Source organism: Diceros bicornis, chromosome 16 (genome assembly GCF_020826845.1).
Source record: "Diceros bicornis minor isolate mBicDic1 chromosome 16, mDicBic1.mat.cur, whole genome shotgun sequence".
Taxonomy (NCBI): Eukaryota; Metazoa; Chordata; class Mammalia; order Perissodactyla; family Rhinocerotidae; genus Diceros; species Diceros bicornis.
Window position 1 is genome coordinate 59,452,139 of NC_080755.1, and position 19,939 is coordinate 59,472,077.

The 19,939-nt window shown below is 37.0% G+C and overlaps 1 protein-coding gene across 1 annotated transcript in view; it reads left to right on the forward strand.

Moving 5' to 3' along the window:
- DOK6 (docking protein 6) overlaps positions 1-19,939 on the forward strand; it is a 388,935-nt gene that overhangs the window by 293,868 nt on the left and 75,128 nt on the right. Inside the window, exon 6 of the mRNA XM_058557284.1 lies at positions 6,078-6,216. Within this exon, the coding sequence (XP_058413267.1) occupies positions 6,078-6,216 (139 nt within the window). The remainder of the gene's footprint in view (positions 1-6,077; positions 6,217-19,939) is intronic.

Genomic DNA, 19,939 nt, shown 5'->3' on the forward strand with positions numbered 1-19,939 from the left:
AATTCTCCCCACACATATTTTTTGTAACAAAAAATGTTAGTACACTAATACATATTATTTGCACTTTGTTTTTTCATTTAACAATGTTTTAGATAACTATTTCAGTACCAGTAGTAATAATAGGAGTAGTATTTAATGAGTAATAATAAGTTACCGACACAGTTTTGAAATTTACATGTATTACTTCATTAAATGCTGAAACAACCCTATGAAAAAAGTACTGACATTATACCTAATTTTGTAGCTGAGAAGTTATCAGTGTTGTGAGTTTCAAATATTTTTCTTAGTTTTTATTTTTCTTTAGATATTTTATGATTTCTTTCTCATTTTGTAAAAAAAATTTTCACAGGCAGATTTATCCATTTTTTATTTTGTCACTTTTTGCCTTGGATCATAGCTTGAAACTCCCTCCTCTTTCAGAGTTTATATAGGAATTCTTCTCTATTTTCTTCTAGTACTTTTTTTTTTCATTTGCTTTCTCTGGAATTTATCTCATTGGAGGTAAGAGACATGGATCCAAATATTTTTCAAAATGACTAGTGTCCAAACACGGTTGATTGAAGAGTCCAGCTTTCCCTCACAGTTTTAAGGTTATACTTTCATCACATATTTAACTCTCATAAAATTGGGACTATTTCTGGACATTTGATACTCTTGCTTTTTTCTGTATGTACATTTTGCTAGTAGTTTCTTCCCACAGATCAAAGTCTGACTTTTTAAGTCCAAAGCTCTTGGAGAAAAACGTCAGCGTTTTTATAGCTGCTAAAAAAAGAATTAAATGCTAGCACCGTTAAATGATAATAAAGATTAAACTGTTACCGGAATAAAAGTGTTAATTGGTTTTAACTGCTTTTGCAGAAAAGCTGTGCTTTTAAGAATTTCATTACTTTCTATAATTAAACATTAAATTTTAAATACCGAATAGAAACACCACTGGGTTTTCAGGAAAGAGTTTCTGCTCTTCTCCATCCCTCTGTTCTTCTCCATTGCTAAAATGTCTATGTGCATGGAGGATAAATATTTGGTCATTAAATACGTATACAATATTGCAAAACTTACAGTGAGAAAGAAATTATACAGCTGTGAAGACAGACAAAATCGCCAGAGGTCTGTAAGTTCATCTGTAGCAAACTTTTATCTGAAGACCCACAGAGAATTATTTTAAAGTATCCATTTTCCCTTTTTAAAAGTAAACTATTCTCATAACTTTTGATTTGGTAAATTTCTTTTGCTTCTCATTGGGAAGAAGCACTGGAATTTTGAAGCCACCCATTCGTAAAGAGCTAAGTTTGAGACAAAGTCAGGCAAGGGAGGCAGTGGTCTAATAGTCACATGGTAGGGGCTTTTTCTCAAGTGGAATTGCCTCAACAGCACCATGTTTTAGGGCTGTTTCTCCCTTGAAGGCATCTATGAGAACCATGCCTAGCGGAGCATCTCCTTTGGAGTCGTTTCCTGTGAATACATACATTCACCTGAACTCTAGTTATTCCTTTATTAGAGCACAACAGAGAAAAGACTGACAGTACTGTTATTTCACGTGATTCTGGAATTGAGTGGTGAGATGGGATAAGAAAGAGAGGATCCTCTCTTAGATCCCTAGGAATTATTATACCAAAATATATTGACAGCCTACCACATGCTGGCTGTCTTGGGTGGAAGGGTCCCCAAGACTACCATCAGGCTCAGTGCTTCTCTAGAAAGACTCCCAAGACTCAGGAAAAGCGATTATACTGACAGTTATGGTTACTACAGTGAAAGGCACAGATTACAATCAGCTGAGGAAAAAGCACGGGGATGAGGACCAGGACACCAGAAGCAAGCTCACAGGGACCCTCCCAGCGCAGTCAACGGGGACGTGCTTAATGCTCCCAGAATGACCTGTGACAACACGTGTGACGTGTTGGCAACCCGGGAAGCTCCCCAAGCCTTGGTGTCCGAGGTTTTCATTGAGGGTCAGTCACACAGGCATGCGGTGTCCACAGGACTGAGCTCAGCAACCCAGACCCCAGCCTCCACCAGAGCAAAACAGGCGTTCACCGCAGTCACGGTGTTAGGGTAAACTCCTTTGGTCAAACTGGTACAGCCCGGCCAAGGCCTCAGGTCCATGAAATCTCTTATCAGGCTGAATATTCCAAAGGCTCAAAAGTGACATTCCAGAAGCCAGCCAAGGAACCATCTGGAAAACAGGCCTTTCTTTGGAATGTGCAAAGTTTGAGCAACCCATACCTGCTAAATTAATCCTTTCCTGCCCACTGTCACATACGTTAGTTCATTTAGTTAAAAGGAAAAAATCTATCTTGTGACAAAGTCTTGTTGTCCCCATTTTATAGATGAGGGATGAGTAGATAAAAGAATTTGCTCAGGTCAATCCCTCGTTGCCTTCCTCTTGGCCCTGTTCCTCTCCCTGGTAGCACTTACCACAGTGAGAGTGTCATCCTTTGAACAATGCTAATCTTCCCCAATACTTGAAAAGCCTCCGATGCAATGAGCCGTGAATATTTTTTCATCCCCAGGCTCAAGACAGAGCCCGGCTTATAGTACTTGATAAATATGTGATAAATGAATATAACAGGCCATGACATGGTGGTTGAAATGTCCGCCCTTAGTCTTTTGAGTACCATAGTAATATAATGTCCTTTATATCACAATGTCAGGCAGAAAAAAAAAGAAAACACCTGGAAATGAATATGACCTGGAATAAGTCCTACTCACCTCTTAGAATTTTTATGAAGCCCTATAGACTACTCTTTAAAGCTGAAAAGGACCTAGAGATTATATTCTTTAACGTTTTATTTTAGATAAGAAAAAGTATTAATTTTTTGCAAATACCTGGTTAAATATAAAGAGAGGTAACATTTGTAATTGTCTATAAATTTCAAGAGAATCCTAGCTTGGAGTCAGGACAAATATACATTTCCATGTTCTCACTTTTTCTCTAAATAGATGCAATTGAGGAATGTGCATTTTGGTTTCAAGGGGGTTAGGATATTCAAATGTAACTAGCACCTCTGTCTTAGATCTTCCCAAGTTAAGGAAAGGACTCTTTTAGGTTTTTTGTTCCTTTTGTCATATTTCTTCCTTTCTAACCCTCTGTTTCGTATGTCACAGCCTTAAGCTGAACAGACATGGCTTCTAATTTATCCTCATTTGGGTCCCACTCCCCTTGAATGAAATGGTAACCTGTGGAAAGAGTTGTATCGGCCACTTCTTCTCAAACTATCATGTGCATATGAATCACCTGGGGCTACTGTTGAAATGCGGGTTCTGATTCAGTCGTCTGGACAGGCTCCCAATGATGCAGGTGTGCTGGTCCGCTACCAAGGCAATAACCATCGAGACGATTTTATCTGTGCCCTTATCATCTTCTCTAGTACTGGCTCGCTACCACAAACCCGTTTAGACATATAAGAAAAAATCTCCATAGCTGTTCCTTACCAGCTCCAAAAGAACATGATTTAAACAACAACCAGGGAAACCGAAACTGTTCATTCCAACATTGCTGACAAAAGTCATAAATAAGAGCCAATTTTACTAAGAATTTTGACTTCAGCTTGGCTTTGAAGAAAGAGTACCTCCTACCTAAAATGTCTTATTTTTATGCTAGTATGTTTTTACTCCTTGTTTCTTGATCAAAGGATGAAGTTTATAGTAGTTTTTATTTCAGAGGCTGGAAAAAACCCTTCTATAAGTTTTCAGTCTCCCTCCCTGGGCAGAGTTAGGTCCCAGGAAGTGGATAAGTTTTGGACCTTTACATCTCAATGACTGAGTATGAAATAACAATTTGTGTCTTCATGGCCTCATTTCCGAAGGCTAATAAGCAGTGTTTTTCAGGTGACAATGAACAAAACTCACCCTCAAACAAGAAGCGCTTACTACTTCTCAATGGCTTTCATGCTTCTACTGTTGGATTTCTTTACTCCTCTGAATCAACAAAGAGACCACATTTGTTTCACTTTGTGAAAACTTCATTTTTCCCCCAGACTTTCCATTTCACGCTGTGTGAATTTTATTAAGATCTCTTTCACAGAAGCTAAGTGCTGGCTCTATGGGGCCTTAAGGGATGGCATTGGCAGCCTCTGTAATGTCTGAATCCTCTTGAGACATTCCTTTTCTACTGAAAACTCCTTGGAGGATCATGGAGAAGAATTGAAAATCTTTTTGGTGCTGGAAGACATAGTTTGGCCTCATGAACATTTTGTGCAAATCTTTTGAAGTTGTTACCACACAAATTTAGGGTTCTCTTGCCCAATGTGTGTAAATGGCCAATTAATTATAGCATCAGCCCCTGGGGAAAAGAGATCGGCTTTATTCTGTGAGATCAACCTGCAGGGAGGCAGAGGGCATGTGCCCTCAGATCTGTCTCCCTGATTCAGGATTTGTGGTGAAATTTAAGAGGTTAGGGAGAAGAGGCTGGCACGTGGAAACGCTGGTGGGACAAGTTTTGATTGGTGGGCTTCAAGCATTTATGGTAAGGTTTTAAACATTTATGAGAGGGGTCTAAACATTAATGATGGGGTTCTAAACTTCTATGATAGGGTTCTAAACATTTGTAATGAGCTGGGGAAGGAATTTTAACACCAGATCTTCCTGAATGAGGGACCACCCCCCCACTTCCAAAAAGAGCCTGACTTTCAAGTTCCAGTTGTGTCCCAGGCCTTGGGTTCAGTGGGAAGGAGGAGCTTTGGTTCTGGGGTCATTTCAGGTCAAGATTTCCTCTCCTGGGCATGCTCTGGCTAGGCGACTTTGCGCATTTCTGAAAAGCAATTCTTAATCACTCTGCTGATAAGAGATGGGGTCAGTTGAACTGGTCCTGGAGGGCCCGTGGTTACAATGTTATAACCTGAAAACCAACAACACAGCAATCCAATTAGTGTCCAATATCTGAGTAGGAACCTCATATTGATATAGTGTGGGTCTTTCTGAAAGCCTCCAATTATTTTTAAAAGCTAACTTAAAATACTAATTTAAAAAAATTTGTCTTTTTAGAATTAGTCTTTGTTAATAAAACTTACCTATAATCCTGTTGCCTAGGAAATTGTCTGTGGTTTTATTCCAATAAAAATTATGTTTTGAAAAGGTAGTTATAATTAAATAATTGAAAAATAATTTGTATTCTGACTTTTTTCCTCTTGAATTTACAGAATAAGAATTTTTAATGTTAATTTATACTCTCAGAAATTACATAGTAATGGCTGTGTAATAGTCCATCAGATAAAAATACTATAATTAAGCCAATCATTTCTCAATGGTGAATATTGAGATTAGTTCCATACTGTCTCTATGATAAAAATAGTAATAGCTAACATTTTTGAGTGCTTAATATATGCTAAGCAACACTATAAATATTTTGTATATCAAGTCTTTTAATTTTCATAAGGATCTTATGAGATGGGTACTATTATTTTTCATATGTTAGAGATGTGTAAGGAGATGCAGGCAAGTTATTCAACTGACCCAAGGTCACACTGCTGGTAAGTGGCAGAGCCAAAATTTGAACCAAATATCCTTATATGCAAATAGAGTCCCCTTTATGCCATGTTGTTTCCTAGGCTATGCCAAGATTTACTTAAGGATTACTCAGTCTAAATAAAAGCTTCAGCCTATGTATGCAAATTCATAAACTAAAAACTGTATAGTCTTTCCCTTGGTTCCTACTGTAATAAGTATAAAATTGCAGATTTTTCTTAAGTTCTTTAAATTTCAAGCATTATCAAGTCACAGGAGATAGCGCTATGATATCACAAATGTGAAAATCCTTAAAGAAAACAACTATTTGTATTCTTTAAATATTGGTAAGACATGCATTGCAATAATCTAAACCACTTTTGCACTGTTGTGAACACTTCATCTTTAAAAGTCCAAATATACATGGATTTCCAACCTTAGTTTTGTTCTCAAGTACCATTTAAAGATGCACTTGTTGGCTGGGTGGTTTGGCCAAGGATGAATCTGCTTCGCTAACTCCTATGACAGTCCTGGAGGAGGGTAGCACAGGGCAGGGGCATCTTTTACATGGAGAACTGTTACGTACTCGAACCCATGAAGACCCATCTCTTTCCCTATCTCTATTCTCACAGAATGTGTGACACAGGAGAAGGACTATTCACTTTTCAAACAAGGGAAGGAGAAATGATCTATCAGAAGGTCCATTCTGCGACACTGGCCATAGCTGAGCAACATGAAAGATTAATGCTAGAAATGGAGCAGAAGGCCCGGGTAAGGCTCCTTCCTCGGTAACCTAACAGCCTGGAAATGAATGTCACTGAGGTCTGATGCACGTTGTGTGGATGTGGGTCCATTTACATAGCACCTGGTTGTCCACCCCTACCCCGGCCAGAGAGCTTGCCCCAGTTACGGAATCTTGTCTCTCTAATACCCTATTCAGCATATGACAAAAGATGTTATTTGTGGCTACTAACAGCGAACCCTGCACTCTGTGTATCTACCTATGACCTGTTGCCATGGTTACCAAAAAAAGGGGTGGAATGCATAGAGAGTGAAATAAGAAGCAATGCTTTCTGCACATCTCCACATAGAGTTGGATGATCAGAGATTCAAACGTGGGCCCAAAATAACTAGGAAAATTAAGTTAATACCAGAAAAGTTTCCACTTTTATTTTTGTTTTTATATTTATTGTAGATTTTCTGAAACTTCTATCTCTTTCTGCACCTGTTTCAGAGCCAAAAATAAAGTGTTTGCAGAAGGAGCTTATACTGTTTACCAACAGAACGATTTGTCTGTTATCCTGCCCTGGAACTATACTACAGTTTCAGGGTCAAGCTAAGAAATAATTTAGTAAAGAATCTGAAAGAGTAAATTTTACAAGTAGCTGAAAAAAAATTATAAGCTTTACTACTAACTTTTTTGAAGAGCGAACAAAAGAATGATTATTGGCCACAATCTTTTTTTTTTTTTAATTATTTTTTATTTATTTTTATTTATTTATTTATTTTTCCCCAAAGCCCCAGTAAATAGTTGTATGTCATAGTTGCACATCCTTCTAGTTGCTGTATGTGGGACTCGGCCTCAGCATGGCAGGAGAAGTGGTGCGTCGGTGCGCGCCTGGGATCTTAACCCGGGCCACCAGTAGCGGAGCGCGAGCACTTAACCGCTAAGCCACGGGGCCGGCCCTGGCCACAATCTTAAGAGGTGAATTTCCTCTCTCTCTTCAGGATATATAGAGATGCATTAGATTTCATCTAGGAGAGGACTGGTGGAGCTTTGGGAAATAGGTGGGCCGCTCATCAGAAAAACGTTCATAATTCTATTCCAGTTTAAAGACTACAGACTTCTATGTGTAGTATTGTATTCATTTTGATATTTTAAATTCTCAATTACATAACGTTTTGAAATATAAAAGAAAATTATCTTTTAAATATAAGAAAACAAACAACTAGTTTAACAAATTATCTTATTTTATTCTTAATGCATTTCTAATTTTCTCAATGCTACATACACATTTTTGTCTTTCTATCTAAGGTATGGTTTAAAGAGCCTTCCTTATACCTAAGAGTGACAAGTGCAAATCAGGCTTATACAGGACATTTGGCCTTCCATGGGGATGAAGGAGTAGCTTGAACACTAGTAGGTTTATTAATATGACTCTGGGATTAACTGAAGAAGCATCAATAGGAGGTTGGTATGACTTAATCTTCTAGAAAGATTTGGATTAAATTTAAACCATTATAACAATTATCTAATCAATATGACATTTTTCTAGTGGCTTAAATCAATTGAAAAAGTATAGCTATCAAATTTCAAATTATTTCAGAGTCTTGAGCATTCATTTCAGCCCATATTTGCAATCTGCTGATGCTCGTTTGCACCCAAAATTAGCAATTGTGATGTCACTCGCCATTAGTTAGCAGTTGGAGTTCTTCTTTCCCTAGAGTTGTTCTGAACAGTCAAAATGCTCATAAGCAGAGTCATTTAAATTATATTTTCATGAAGGAAATTCCAAGAGCTCGTTCATGCAACCACTTAATTGTCTGCCATAAAGGGGAGCACTCAGTTTGTGTCCTGGGTTGGTCTCCCAGTTTCACCACTTACTGGCTGTGTAATCTTGGGCAAGTTATTTAACCTCTAAATGTCCATTTTCCATTATCTGTAAAATGAGAATGCCATAGTTCTACTTATTTGGTTGTTATGAGGTATCTATGCATTGTTATATATGAAGTGCTGAGAACAGACGTGGCACCTAGAAAGTACCATGAAATGTTCATTATTATGATGGTGATCCATCTGCAGGAGTGATTTTGAATAATTATAAGACTTGTAATGTTTGTGAAGACACTAAATTGTTTTTCCCAATTATAGCTAAATAATATCTTTTAGTCCTTTTCAAGTATGTCTAACAATCTTGTGCCAAAAAAAACTTGCAAAACAAAATTTAACTCACATTTGCTGTTGATGCTGTTGTGTGTTCATCGTGTCCTGTGCCACTGAGGCACAAGTCCGGGGTAGGAGCGAAGGAGTTAGAGACCTCCTGCCGAGATCACTTACCGCTCCTCAAGACCTGGGGCCGTCTAAAGCTGGAGCAGCACCCCACGGGCCCGGGTGCCTGAGGTGGAAGGGAAAGGGGCAGATGTCTAAACAGCAAGCTCAGGACAGCTCAACAAAGAAACCAAATGTTTCTAGAAATCACAAAATCAGAGGTTCCATCAGCTTGGTGCCTATGTGCAAATGGAGCATTTGGTTTAATTTTTAAAACGATTGTACCACTACGCTTTTCTTGAAGGTTAATACTAATAAAATTACTCCATATCTAGTCCATTGTTTAGAGTAAGCTGAACCAATGATGCTTTTCTGAGGGCATGCTACCACAACATGAAAACTGCCCCAATTCCCCAAATTCTAGGACCACAGGCGAAGGTTTCCAGGTCTCCCAGACATAACTTTTTCTTTTTCTAAGAGACCCCCCTCTACATGCGCAAAGCTCTTTTAAAAAAGAAGTTCCAACAAGTATGAAACAGTACTTAAATACCCTGTATCTAACTCTTCATTTGCTTATTTAAAATAAAATGGTCTGTGCTATAAACTAGGCAAAAATATAACTTGGGAGTTGGAAAGATACCAAAAAACCTATTTAAAATATAAAAGTGTTGTACTTCATTTATTATGTATCTACTAAAAAATAGGAAGATGACACTGTTCATTGGCTTTCCAGTTTTAAAACTGCACTATGTGAGATTAAAATTGATCAGATAGAAAATGTTTACATATTTTTAATGTGATTAAAAAGATTTTACAAGATTAAATTACCAATGAGCTATATTAGCAACCAATGCCCCAAACATAGTTATTCAGGCAACTGAAGCATTTACTCAGCCTTTCAAAGAGAGATGATTTAAGAGTGTTACTGGCTTTATAGATAAACAAACTTGAATGAGAAATAATGTCTCAATGACCATTTCTTAACTATAAGAGAAAGAATTCAATATAATCTTTTGACATCATATGTGTGTAAGACTTTGTTTTTCCCTGGTTTATTTTCTTGAGGGACACAAGAATAAACATATTTTTATGTATCTCCATAATCTAAGTTAGGCAATGTTTCTATTCATGCTTCAAGAATCTGATATCTAGGAAAAGTTCCCAGTATTGTGAATAAAACAGTGCATTTGCACTGTAGAGTAGTGGGTAAAAAGAATCACTAAATTGGTAAAGCTGTTAAAAGTGTATATTTTGATTTCCTTCATTGAGAAGGATAATTAAAGAATTAATATTAACTGACTCAGTTAATAAATTTTAGAGTAAAGTTTAGCTAGTTATTAACCACTCTCAGGTTTGTAAAGTGCTTATTCTGTACTCAGTACTCTGCATGGTAGTATAGGGAAAACAAGAGAAGAGCAAGAAAATTCCTTCTCTCAAGTGGCCCAGAATTTTATGGGATCAAGTAGCCTGTACTGCCCAGAGTAAGATTATCTCATGTCCTTTTATTCCTTGCAATATCAAAAATTTTCCATGTTAATGTAAATCATTTAACCAGATTGGTAAGATAGCACCATCACAAAATTTTGATCACTGATACTGAAAACACCACTTGGGCTTGTTTGTCATGTCAGTGGGAGCCTGATTGATTTCTTGGTTAATCAAATTATTGGAAGGTCTTCAGTGAAACCTCCAAAGAGAATGACTTCTGCCATCCAGGAAGACACTTTGCCCCTCTGCAGTCAGATGTATAGCTTCAACTTCTCACTCCTACAAGTTAGCAAAGGAAGATGATCATGATGGAAAAAGGGATAGCAATCTTAAGTCGTCTCTGTATTTCTTTACTTATTAACCCCAAACTAGTCTTACTTTAAAAGAGAGCTTGGTTTTGGGAGTGTGTGGGAGGATTAAGCCACATAATAAATTTTAAACAGGAACTATTTCTGGAATATTATTAAGATTCAAATATTTGAGGAAATTATTAAAGCTAGATATTTAAATGAACGGCACCTCCAGAATTTGTGTCCATCTCACAGAGATCATTCTTGCTCTTAGAACCATCAGAGTTCTTTGAATTCTATTGCCCTAAAGCATTTATAGGTGCTCTGCCGCGCATGTGCAGCATTATCGAAGGAAGTTTTCGTTGTCTTTAGGAGAGAAGCCATTGATCGGAAACCACACGAAAATGTGGCCGTGTGACTTAGCCAGCTGAGGTTGAGTGCAGGCTCAAATCATCATCGACAACAAGACCTCAAATGTCTTGAAATATTTTAATTTGAGATTGTCATGGATCTGTTACATACACACACAGACGAAAAAATAATATGAAACTTTTTTTAATTTGTTTTTATATTCTTCAGATTTACAGGTGTTATAAAATGCCCACAAGTAAGGAACAACTGAGAAAACATGAAGGAAATTTAAAAAAAACAGATTTTTCCTGATATCTTATCGAAAATAAGTAAATAAAAGGAAGAGAAGTTGTCATTAGTAATGTCTAACCTTGTAACATTGCAAATGATTTAAAAGCATATCTGTAGATAGACAGCCTTCCATAATAAGAATTATAGTGTATTATTTTTTAAAAAACAGTATTTGGAATGTTCCTATTTCCAGTAGTTCTTGCCTTCTGGTCACCAAAAAAGCTCTGTGCACAGTTTAAGGACAAATAACAGTGGTATTGAAATACTAGCAAAGTCTGATGCCTAAAGACCCCACTGCAGGACTCGCCGGAGGGCTGCTGTCCAAAACTGTCAATCCGATGGTTTTCCTCAGCTCTGGGGGACAGGAAAAAATGAATAACAGGGTCTCACATAAAACTTCTTTCCTAGAAAACAGATAAGTGTTTTCTTTCTCTATTATTTCTCATTTTACATGCTCCTGTTTCTAGAAATGTAAGGAATAAAAACAAGTTAAACACATTTAATGAACTAAAAAAACCTTACTGTTCCAAGAACAATAAACCTTACTGTTCCAAGAACAATAAACCTTTTGAACAATAATCATTTAAAAACAAGTTATCTTATTTCCTTTTTGTAAGATGAAAAGAAATTTCTGATGAACCAGCAGCACTGCCTTACACTCTACCCACTGCCCTATCAGTGTGGAGATGTGTCAAATGCCGCGTTCATCTCTGTGGAAGCCAAAGTGGAGAGGAGTCCAGAGAAGAGGAGAGAAACAGAACGAAGCTAGCTTTCTGCACCACTAATTTAAATATCGACTCAAAATTAAGGGAATTTGCCCTTCTAGAGTTATACTTTATCATAAAACTTACCCAAGTATTGACTACTACCAGCCTATGAAATAATTTTTTGTCTAAATAGTTGTGTGAACAGGAAAATACTATTATATTGCATCAATTCCAAGATGCACTTTTTTTCCCACATTTTAACACCTCTCCAGTCAAATGTGAGTTACAGTTTAATTAGCAGCTCTATTCTTTCATAGTGCCACATAAAATAATGTTTTTCAGTTGATGGCATCTTAGAGTGTATAAAATACCATAATACTTCTTATAAGAAGTATTGTGAAAACACTAAATTGTTATTTCCAGTTGTAGCTAAATAATATCTTTCAATTCCTTTCAAGTATATCTGACAGCCATGAGTGCCATGTGCTCATTTATGACTTTTGAAGGAAGGAGGAAGACTTCCAGAATGGGCTCCATCCTGCAGTTTGTCTTCCCTTTAGTGAAAGCATTCTTCATACCCACATTTTACAGGAATCTCTATCAGCAATGAGAAAAAATAACGAATTTTCCCACACTGAAAGTGTGAAATAATTTGGAAGTGTAATACTCTGATAAACAGTACACAGAAAAATTTTAACACTGTTTGCATTCTCTTTCTAAGTATATTCACGGAAGTTTAAGAAATTCTGGGAGAAGTTTAGATGTGTGATTTGTGATAGCAAGTGGTATGTAATATCTAATATATAGCAATATCTGCTAACAAAATTTTTATTCAAAGTTCTATTCATGAATCTATTGCTCAATATTATCAATTATTAATCATAAGACCAGAGCCCTAATTACTACTGGCAATGACCAGTTCCCTGCTGGAAAATGCCATTTGCATATTTGCCAAATTTTCTTTTACTGATTGGTAGACACTGATTATAATAAACTAACACAAGCTGAATTAGAACAAATTATTATAGTTGCTAATTAAAGTGGGCCTGTGATCCTAGTTAATCAGTTCACTTACTGTCATTCCAGTTTCAGAACACTAAAGAAAATTTAGTCTCTAACACACACAAACACAAAGAAAAGTGCACATTTCTGGATAAACAGACAAATGAGAGGGAAATAGTGAGAAAGCTGTGTGTAATTTTTCTAATAAGCGGTTCTGTAACGTAGTGTAAGAGTGAAGTTCTTTCTCATTAAAATTTGTTGGGATACTCTAGCTGTCACTTCAGAAAACGCATTTTATATATATATATATTTTATGTTTAATTGACTCGATTAGAGTTGATGATATATAAGGAAAATGATTGTCTAACATAAAAGAGTACAACTTTCATGTTAAAAAATACAATTTTGTTTCTTTTATTTGCATTGCTAGACTAGAACAATAGCAAAGAAACTCTACAAGAATGATTTCCTTTTTTTTTTGAACTATGATAGTCTTATTTATTCAGAGGCATAAATCTACTCATGGTCAACTACAAGAATGATTTCCTTAAAGAAAACAATAGATTCCAAAGGTCAATCAAGATGACTCAGCATACGAACATATAATTATGACATATACACATACCGTGCAAAGAATCAGATTGTCTTCTCTTTGGCACAGTGCTGCAAAATAGAAAAAAGATGTAGGCCAGTAGCAGGCAAACTAAATCCTAAGAAATTGGTGTAAGAATTGCATGGGAAGACAGTTAAGCCTACTTTCAAAGAATGTAAGCATAGTTGTCAAATCCTGGGATGCATTCAATAAATGTGTGTGCATTATGTGGAAACAGTACACCATAGTGACTAACCGGGTAGATGCTAGAGAAAAACTGACAGAACTGTGTGACCTTGTGCAAGTCATTTACCTTCTCTGTGCCTTCTTAAAAGAGAGGAGGGAGAAGCAATAATATCTATTTCAGAATGTTAGACTATCACCTGGCCTTTAGTAAAGGCTCAGTAATGATGAGCTAATTCATAAAATGGCTGGCAATAGAAAAAAATTTAGTTTTATTTTTAAATGCTTAAAATTTTATAACCACCACTAAAGTTCATCCCAGCTTTCATTACATGCAGACATTGGACATTAATTTTATAAACCTTACAACAGTGTCTAGATATTTACGTATTTCAAAATCAAAAGACAGTGAAAAATTTCTTTAAAACACCTATGAAATTTAATGTTTTAATATGTATTTATCAAAATACGAAGAGTATTCAAAGAGTAGCTCTGTAAATGCATGTACTTACAGATAGCTATAGATAAATAGATTGACTAGTAATATATATATTCTTAAAAACATAACTGATTACAGATAAGAATGGTTCAAAGAGTTTATGTAGATGTTTGTAATAATTTCTGATATTATTCTAAAGCCCAGCTTTTTTCACATTCTATGAAAGTATTTTGGTCGGTACATGGTTTAAATATATAATAATAACATCCATTTTATTTCCAGTTTAATGAAAATAATATTCCACAAAGTCCAATTTTAAAGGACATCTAGCAACTTCCATTAAATGGGTAAACTACATTAAATGTATAAACTACATTTTATTTGTTAGCCTGGTCCAAACTCAGCAAAATATCTGTGAGAAACCAATTGCCCTTAAACTTTCGAACTTCACAGGACTGTTTGAATGAGTCCAAGCAGTGCCAAGGTTGGCTGGCTAACTGTCTCTGGGGTTTTTATTTCTATACAGTTGTCAATTGTCATGAACTCTGTGCCAAGAACAAGTTAAAACTAAATGTTCTCAGCTGGGAGTGCGCTTGTATGCAGCATCTCCTTATTAAGCAGCAGACGTGTTTTTTTCTTACAGACACACACTTCCCATGTCACAGTCGCATGTTTCTTGACCCCTTGTATTTCTGCAGTGCTTCTCCTCTGCAGTATTTTTCCCTACCTGATCCCTCTCATCTCAGACATACCAGCAAACATGTTGACATAGCCACCCAATATGAGGCATTGCTTAACTCTTCATCATACAGAAAAAGCTATGACTGTGCTTTCCCAGCTTATATTGTGCATATGTGCAAACACACACACACACAAACTCCACTACCAGCCTCGCTTACCTGTCTCCCACCTGTCTCCCACCTGTCTCCCACCTGTCTCCCACTTGCCCGTACTGACCATCTGCTCCTCATTTTCATATTTCTTGGGTTCTGTACTTCTATCAAGCTCTTAGACTTATCCAAGTAGTATATGCCTCTGCCTTCATTGTCTTTCCCTTGATAGCTCATTTTGGACAAATTTCCACATCTTCACCATATACATACATAGACGCCTCTGGTCTAAGCCACCTCTCCTATGCAGTAGTAGCAATAATAATGCAGCAGTCTTTACTGAGCACCTCAGATGTGACAAACATTGTGCTTTTCACTCTAAAGGCATCATCTTATAAAATATTTATAACAACACTTAAGGTGGATTATATTAACTCCAATTTAGAGATAAGGAAAAATTGAATCTTAAAAAAAAAAAGTTAAGTACCTTGCCTGAGGTCAAATGAGTAGGCAGCTGTGGAGTTGACATTTGATAACAGTCGGCTGAGAGCAAAGCTCTTGTGCGTAGCAGCTCCGTGATTCTGCCACACATATTGTGGTATTCTACTTTGAACATAGGAAAAAGGCGCTCGTGTTCCTGCCTTGGTCCAGTGGCATTGACCCAATTGATGTAATTCTCATCTTATCTGCTCCCTGAAGTAGAGGGATCCAATAAGTTATTTTACAATAGTGGTGGTGAAGAGGGGATAACATCCTGGTCTCTGAAGCCTCAGAGACATCACTCACTGGCTCTGTCACCGTGAACAAATTATATTATCCCTCGGAGTCTCATTTTCCTTGTCTGTAAAGTTCAGATGGCATTTTGCTGACAATTTATGTGGATATTAAGTGGGATAACGTATATAGGTTTGCACGTTGCCAGGCACATAAAGAATGACTCATAAATGCTAATTCATTAGTGCTGAATTTTTCCTCTCTCAATTGCACAGATTTGTGTCTCTAGTGCTAATATGATTTTAAATTTCTAGGCAATAATTAGGGGGATACAAAGCAAAAGGAAAATTAATTTAACAATTTTTTAATACACATGAATTTTACGTAGGTGAACACAAATTAGCATTAATGTTTATCACAGGGGGAAGTGGAGTCTCAAAATAGCAAAGGGAAATTGCAAAAGGCAATAAGGTAACCTAGATAAGCTTTTTGGTAAAAGCAGGAAGAGGTGCTGGTAGCCAGTACCTTCACAAAAATCACACCAGTCAGCAGCGTGGTCCTCTCACAGTGCACGGCTGTATTGTCACATATTGTAACATGTTTGGAAGGAAGGTTGTTTTTCCTAAAAGGGATCAGCATCAGAGTCCAAAGAGCAATGGACTCAGGAGTCAAGAGAACTCTTTTCTACTAGAGGTGTTGTGGCTGGGATTTGTCTTGTGCAAATCCCTGAATTTTTCTGGATTTTGATTTTCCCTCCATAAGATTAGACCTGCTAGATTCTCTAAGGAAGATTCAAACCTTGAATTACATGGCCTTTGCACACGGTTATCTTGGGCTTCCTCATACCATGGCGGCCTCAGAGCAGTTAGACTTACACAGTGACTTGGAACAAGTAGAGAGAAGCAGCAGCTGCCTTAAAGGTCTTAAAGAGCGTGCCAAAACAGACATGATGTGATATCTACCATATATTATTAATCAAAGCAATCACCAACCAGCCCAGATTTAAGAGAATGGAACCTAGACATCTTATTTCTGAATGCAGGCTTCTCAAGAATTTGCAGCCATCTTCTATCATCCACAAAAATATTGCAATATTTAGTGTTACTTATGATACAACTTCATTTGAAAGGCAATACATGCAATCCCTTGATGGTCAAAAAGGAGTGCAGAAGGACAGAGCAGAAGCACGATTCTATTCTCACTGCTTCCGTAGGATCTATGGCCTTAGAAAAGTCAATTCATGTCTCAAAGCCTCAGCCCTCTCTCATTTTAAAGAGGGATACTTCATCCTTTTCTTATCTCCCAGGAATTTTTTGAGGATTTAACTAGATAATGTAAATGATTTCTGGACCAAATGCCAGGTGAAATGACTAAAAGAATATAAAAATATAGACTATTTGAATTCAGCTGAAAATATGGAAAAGATATTATCTGTATGTTGTAAATGCCTAGGAATTTCTACTAGACAAGTGCAGATGAAACAAAGAAGAGATTAATGGATGGTGGACACCATTTCTTGAAAAAGAAGCCCAGAATTTTTGGGAAAGTAGAGATTATTAACCCACTTATTTGGACGAGTGGGGGCTAAAAGATGGAGGTGAGATTGAAACCTAGGACAGGGAGAACTTTTAAAAGTAGAGTTTTAAAATATAGCTAAAGAATGGGAAGATTAGTTATGGAACCATAAAACAGTCAGGAAGCTTTGTGTGTCAAATAAAATACCATTTTCATGTATAAAATAGTACTTAAATATAGAAGAGGAAATGGACAGAAATATGTTAATTTGTAATTTGAAATTAACACTTTCCTTCATATCTGATAAAGGAGATTTAAAAATCAAGCAAATATGCAAAGAAGGAAATACAGAGTGAATAGTGTGTGTGTGTGTGTGTGTGTGTGTGTGTGTGTGTGTGGAGAGAGAGACTCTACATTGATAGTGCATCTTTTCAAATGCCTATGAAACATACAGAAATTGTTTACTTAATATACATTGAATAAAAATGAAAAATAAACTTCAGTATATGGAAACTACTGAGGCCATGTTCTCTGATCACAATGCATTATTAAATGAAAATAAATAAAATATACACAAAAAACAATATCTCAACAAAATGTACACAGGCAGTCTCCTGTATAAAAGAGAAAATAAAGCCACAATTATCTAATTTAGGAAAGAATGATTTTTATTCTATTTATCAAGTCATTGGAATGTGGACACAGTGGCATTCAGAAGCAAATGCTTTCATTAATAAATAAGAATTTAAATGCAAGTATCCAACTTGCATTTAAGGATAGAAAAGACCAAGAGAACAACTTAAGAAAAACAGAAAGTGGAAATTAATTAAGATAAGAGCAAAATACAATATGTAAGAAAAACCAAAAAATATAAATCTTTAAATTAAAAAAACCCCAAATCTCTCTAAAAGACCAACTTTTGGGGCCAGCCCAGTTGCGTAGTGGTTAAGTTTACGCGCTCCGCTTCAGTGGTGTGGGGTTCACAGGTTCACATCCTGGGTGGGGACCTACGCACCGCTTATCAAGGCAGGCTATGGCAGGTGTCCCACATATAAAGTAGAGGAAGATGGGCATGGATGTTAGCTCAGGGCCAATCTTCCTCAGCAAAAAGAGGAGGATTGGCAACAGATGTTAGCTCAGGGCTAATCTTCCTCACACACACACACACACACACACGCAAAAGGCAAACAAATACAGAAAAAATTTTCCAAAGTAAAAAGTAAATGTATAAACTGGAGATATGAAAGGACTTGTAAAAACAGGCAAAATTCTTTTTAAACTCTAAAAGAATTTGATGCTTTTTTATAAAAATGTGAATGCCAAATCATGTTAGGAGAATTGATGACTCTTTGGGAAACAATGGTCGTAATTCTACTTGTATATACGTAAACTAATTCCCCTCAATGGAATACTGACTCAAATGTTTTTCTAAAAAGTTTCTCAAAATCCTCTGGTATTGGGATTTGTTGGTTTTAGTATTAAAAGAGCAGAAACAGGGAGCCTCTTTCAAGAGCAGAAACTTGAAAGCCTTTCAATGTGGATATGTTGAATAAATTGGGGGCATAAAGGGATAGTCCTTTGTATTAGTCAGGGTCCACTTAAGTAAATAGGGCCTATGCCAGGTAGTTCAATAGAGAGAATTTAATAAGGTTCTTTAGATTCAAGATGTAGGAAGAGCAGAGACAACCTGGAGATTAGCACAAGCAGGAGAGATGCCACCACCCCCACCTCTCTGGCTGCCGCAGTTTCATGGATGCCACAGAAAACACAAGACTCCTGGATCAGAGACAAAGGACTTGATTAGTCATGGCACAGCGGGCAGCATGGGTTCCATGTTCCCATTAGCTTGCCTGTTCCCCAAGTCCCATGGGGCGATGTGGAGCAGCCAGGTGGATGCAGCATGTTGTCGCGGCTGAGAAATCTGTGCTTAGAAACTCCTAATCTTATAAAATGGCTGCGAGCAAACTTGCCCAACATTTGCCCTGGAAGAAGGCGTTATCTGCATTATCCTGGTCAGGAAACAAATCTGCCCTCTGCCCTGGAGAAAGACACTGTCTCTTCCAAGGCTGTTTGCTGTACAAACATACTGGAAACGATAGTAAGGAACAAAATTTATCATGAGAAATGCAGAGACATGAGTGACCCAGGAAGAATTGTTTCCTAACATCTGACATTCAACCAAAGGTTTTCTGAAGAGTTTCCTGAAGTTTGGGGGAGGGGAGAGAAGAGGGTTGCAGCAGGATGTGATATTGGCCTTTCTCTTTAATATCATACACTAATCTCAGATGTTGACAAATAAAAAATGAATTTGTTTATTCAGATGTTGCCCAAATGGGAGTGAGCAGAAGCAGCCAACCCTTGTCTATATCTTTATGGGAGTCTTCTAAATATAAGCTTCTTTGCTTTTGGGTTTTCCTTCTCATCCACTGGAGGACAGCGTAACTCCTATCTGTATGATGCTCAAATAAAGGTATTAACTGAATCTCCATGTGGCACGCTTTGGACCGAAATCATTCTTTTAGGCCATGGGCTGTGTGAGATGGGTAGCTTCAACTTTCAAGTAGAATACCAATGTTTTAACTACTATCCAGACCTGGTGAACTGTGACCTTTACCCTTTCCAGGTGCTAAATAAGCAACTTCTGTTTCATTGCTCAGTATCTCAGTGAATTCACTGCTGTTTCAAAAAGAATGAAACTAAGAGAGAGTTAGAGCCAAAAATGGCAAAAAGTTATGGCAACTGCTTCTAGATCTAGTTGATTTCTGCATCCAAGCTGAGGCATCCTTTCTAAATCCTGACCCTGTGGAACAAGAGAGGCAGATGACGACTGTCTGTGGGAAAGAGTCTGTGGTTAGATACCAAGGGAGCTCTGGCAGGACGGGTTGCAGTATTTTGTACCATTTTTTGAGGAATTTCTCACAGACTGAGGCAACTGAAAGCATCACCAGGGCAGATCCTTACAGAGAAGAAACGAAAGAACTTTGAAGACACGTACGTATCCATCTTGTTTGATTTCTTAAAATACAGAATTGCTTCGAAATGATCTCACAGTATCATTTTCTCTTTTGTATATGTAAATATAAATATTTATTTGCAATATAAA